The 4,258-nt window shown below is 48.0% G+C and overlaps 1 protein-coding gene across 1 annotated transcript; it reads left to right on the top strand.

Annotated features, from left to right (window-relative positions):
- Positions 1–481: 481 nt before the first annotated feature.
- MC3R (melanocortin 3 receptor) lies at positions 482–1,453 on the top strand. The gene has a single exon (XM_068987721.1). It carries the CDS (start codon positions 482–484, stop codon positions 1,451–1,453), a length of 972 nt encoding a protein of 323 aa, XP_068843822.1.
- Positions 1,454–4,258: the final 2,805 nt, after the last annotated feature.

The following is a 4,258-nucleotide window of genomic DNA, read 5'->3' as shown; positions in this document are numbered from 1 at the left end:
GCCAATGTATAAAAACTGAGTGTTTCCCCCGCACTCCTTATAACAGGTACCACGTCCCCCGTCTTGCTATGAAAACTGCCGTAACTGTAGCAGCTAGTGGCTGGTTTTCTGTTCCCAGGCTGGGATGTGAGAGGGGGAAAGAAAGAGACAGAAGGAAGCCAAGAAGGGAGAGAGATAAGTTTCTCTAAAACTGATCGTCCTGGAGAAGCACAGGGAAGTTTTCTGTAGGAATCCAAGCCGACTTTTTCCTCTGTCATTCTCTCTCCCTCTCGACCTGTCTCTTTCTCTCCCTCTCTCCATCCTTTTATTCCGGGGAAGAACAAAATCTAACACTGGACAAGCTTGTACACTGGACAAGCATCTAAAACCAGGATCAGGGGGGAGATTTTTTTTCTTTCCTGAAAGCAGCAGCAACAGCAGCAGCCACAGCCTCAGGACCCTGCTGGAGCCCCCGCTCCGATCAGCCAGCTGTCTGTGAGCGATGAATGCTTCGTGCTGTCTGCACTCGGCTCAACCAATGCTGCCTAACAGCTCAGAGCACGTCGCTGCCCCTTCCTTCAGCAACCAGAGCAGCAGCCGCTTCTGTGAGCAGGTCTTCATCAAGCCCGAGGTCTTCCTGGCCCTGGGCATCATCAGCCTGCTGGAAAACATCCTGGTCATCCTGGCCGTGGTCAGGAACGGCAACCTGCACTCCCCCATGTACTTCTTCCTCTGCAGCCTGGCCGTGGCCGACATGCTGGTGAGCGTGTCCAATGCCCTGGAGACCATCATGATCGCCGTGGTCAACAGCGACTACCTGACGTTGGAGGACCAGTTCATCCAGCACATGGACAATGTCTTTGACTCCATGACCTGCATCTCCCTGGTGGCCTCCATCTGCAACCTCCTGGCCATTGCGGTCGACAGGTACGTCACCATCTTCTACGCACTCCGCTACCACAGCATCATGACCGTGAGGAAGGCACTGGCCCTGATCGTGGCCATCTGGCTGGGCTGCGGCATCTGCGGTGTGGTGTTCATCGTCTACTCCGAGAGCAAGATGGTCATCGTGTGCCTGGTCACCATGTTCCTTGCCATGCTGCTGCTCATGGGCACCCTCTACGTGCACATGTTCCTCTTCGCCCGGCTGCACGTCAAGCGCATCGCCGCGCTGCCACCCGCTGACGGAGCGGCCCCGCAGCAGCACTCCTGCATGAAGGGGGCGGTCACCATCACCATCCTGCTGGGGGTCTTCATCTTCTGCTGGGCCCCCTTCTTCCTCCACCTGGTCCTCATAATAACCTGCCCCACCAACCCCTACTGCGTCTGCTACACTGCCCACTTCAATACCTACCTGGTCCTCATCATGTGTAACTCCGTCATCGACCCGCTCATCTACGCCTTCCGGAGCCTGGAGCTGCGCAACACCTTCAAGGAGATCCTCTGCAGCTGCAACGGCATGAACTTGGGATAAGACGTGGGGCCGTGGCAAGGGTTCTCCGTCTGGTCACTTTCCACCCTCCAGCTGGCCCAGGTGTTTAGCAACAAGGCAGATTGCTACTTATAAGACAAACAAAAGAGTGTTACAGTCATGATCCTAGGTGTCTTTTTGTTTTTAAGCTTGCAGAGAGCCTTTGGTTGAAAGGGAAAAACGTATCTAACAGGCTCTGTGAAAGGATGCCTACGTGGGTAAGTCACAAGCTCTGATTTCTCAAATAGTCCCTTGGGGGAATCCATGGAGGCTGCTCTGAGTGCTGTCTGCATTCATTTCCATGCACCCAGGGTCTTGGACCCCTGCCTGAGCCCTGCTTCCTACCCACTCCTTCATGCTTCAGGTCAGACAGACTCAAGGATTTGCCATAACAGTAAGGGTAGCTGGAATCTCCCCCAAGCAAACCTGTTACAGCTACTAATCCCTAGCTCGAATGGCTTTACTCTCATTTCATAAGAGACTAGACTCCTAGTCTATTACCCTATTTATGGTAAAAACAACCTCCTAAAAACAATGACCTCTTCGTGGAAGAAGTAATGCTATGCTGTTTGCCCCTCTTCTTGACTCCATCGCCACCCCCACCCCGAAAGAAATAGCATGGGGATGGAACCCACTTCTATTTTTGTTATTACTATTGTGTTATTCCATTTTGTACTATTACGGTTGTTTCTGTTGTTGTTGGGTTTGTTTGCATTCAACACAGGGCATCTTTCAAAACTCTAATGAAAGAGAGATAAAGTGCTTTGGAAAATCAGAACATACCCATGTACAAAGTATTTTGATGCCTTGCTATTTTAAGATATATATTTCCCTATTTTAAAAAGGCGAATTTTTCCTATGGTTTCTTTTCTGTCTTTAAAATAAGAGAGGGAATTGTGGATGGGAGGGCATATGTCTCAAGAAATTGCTGGACTGTAGTTTCAGGGAGTTAAACTCTGAGCTGCCTGTGACTTTCTTGAAAGCTGTTTTGCTCATAAGAACTGTGTCTCTGTCACGGGTTTTCTATGTGATGTGATGATGTATGATGGAGGATGGTTTCTGGTTCACCGTTCCTTTCGTTTGACATGGTGTTAAAGTTGGGTGACCCTGTTGTCAAGGTCTATACTGAATCAAGTAAAGAGATTCGCTCCTGTGAACACAGGGTGAGCCTTGCTGATGAGCTCTGTCCACGGGTGTGTGCTGCGAGCATCTATGAGACCCCCTTCCTCCCCAGAGGACTGCAGACTGTACTTTCTGGTTGTCCCCACGTTCCCCTCTCCCACGAATTCTTACATTATGCTGTGTCTTTGGTAAACAACTGTGTATTTTTCTTGTGCTGTAATATACTGAGGCTTTCTGTGCTTGATCTGTGCTAATGTGAACAATAGGATTTGTTTCTTGCTTTGGTTATGATGTTTGGAAATAATAAAAAAAAAAGCCTTTTGTGGCTGATAAACGTGTGTCATATTGAACCACACCACCCAGAAGCATCCCGCTGGCTTCTGCTCGTGGCCGTCTACTGCAGTTCCGAGACTATTTTGTCAATGGCATAAACATCCCCATTGACGGCACTGCTGGCCTTTTCTAGGGTAATGCTTTTTAGCCAAACTACAAAACTCTCCCATTTAGTTTCCAAAAATATCAGGCTGAAATTCCTGGGCCACTGTCACTCTGCATTATTTTAATCGAGACACCAAATAATAGGTCTTGTCCACTGCCTCCCGGAAAATTGATGTGGAAAATGGGGAACCGAATTCTTTGAAAATAGTACTGACAGCTCTAGGGATTATGATGTCCTTTTTCTATGCAAACAAGATAAAAATAATGTACTTTGCCCTCTTTTATATTAGCTTTCACATTATTTCATTTATACTGTCAACAAGTCTCTGACATAGATGACTCACTTTACAGATGAAGAACCTCTGTCCCAAACATGACTGCCCAAGAATGCCCAGCTACTTTAGGGTCTCTGTATATTTTGTGCCATGAGGCTGATGTCTTTTTGCACCAACACAATGCTGCCAACAGTTTTCCATAATCAAAATGGATCCAGCTGCCCTTTCTATGTACATTTTAGCCCAGAGCAGTGTTTCTGAACAGAAACATATGCTGGAATCACCCAAGATCTTGCTCAAGCACTAAAGCTAATTCAACAGATTGGGAGTGAAGCCAAAGGTTCTGAGTTTCTTTTTTTTTAATCCTTTATTTTTTAATTTATTTTTAATTCGAGTATAATTGTTATACAATGTTGTGTTAGTTTCTGCTGTACAATGATGTGAATTGCCTATAAGTATACATACATCCTCTCTCCTGAGCTTCCCTCCCACCCCTCCCCCCAGCATCCCACCCCTCTAGGTCATCACAGAGCATCAAGCCGAGCACCCTGTGCTATACAGCAGCTTCTCCAAAGCTATTTGACACTTGGTAGTGAGAAGGAAATGGCTACCCACTCCAGTGTTTGCCTGGAGAATCCCAGGGACGGGGGAGCCTGGTGGGCTGCCGTCTATGGGGTCTCACAGAGTCAGACATGACTGAAGCGACTTAGCAGCAGCACTGTGTATATATGTCAATGTTACTCTCTCAGATGCTGAATTTCTGACTCTGACAAGCTCCCACAGGGTATGGCTGCCGGTCTGGGGACCACCTTTTAAATAGCAGGGACACAGAGCACTTTCGCATGAGCACAATGCTCAGTCAGATATACACATCACATGCAGTGCTGACCCCATGGCAGGAACTGTGCCAAGTTCCTTACAGGCACTTGATTCTTTGATCTCTGCGTAACCCCTTGAGGCAAACATGAGGCTC

Source organism: Capricornis sumatraensis, chromosome 15 (genome assembly GCF_032405125.1).
Source record: "Capricornis sumatraensis isolate serow.1 chromosome 15, serow.2, whole genome shotgun sequence".
Taxonomy (NCBI): domain Eukaryota; kingdom Metazoa; phylum Chordata; class Mammalia; order Artiodactyla; family Bovidae; genus Capricornis; species Capricornis sumatraensis.
Note: the sequence above shows the minus strand (reverse complement) of the source record. Positions and strands in the feature narration are given on the sequence as shown.

Bases quoted from the DNA above. Each gene is read 5' to 3' on its own strand.
- MC3R (XM_068987721.1), top strand. From the start codon at position 482: ATGAATGCTTCGTGCTGTCTGCACTCGGCTCAACCAATGCTGCCTAAC.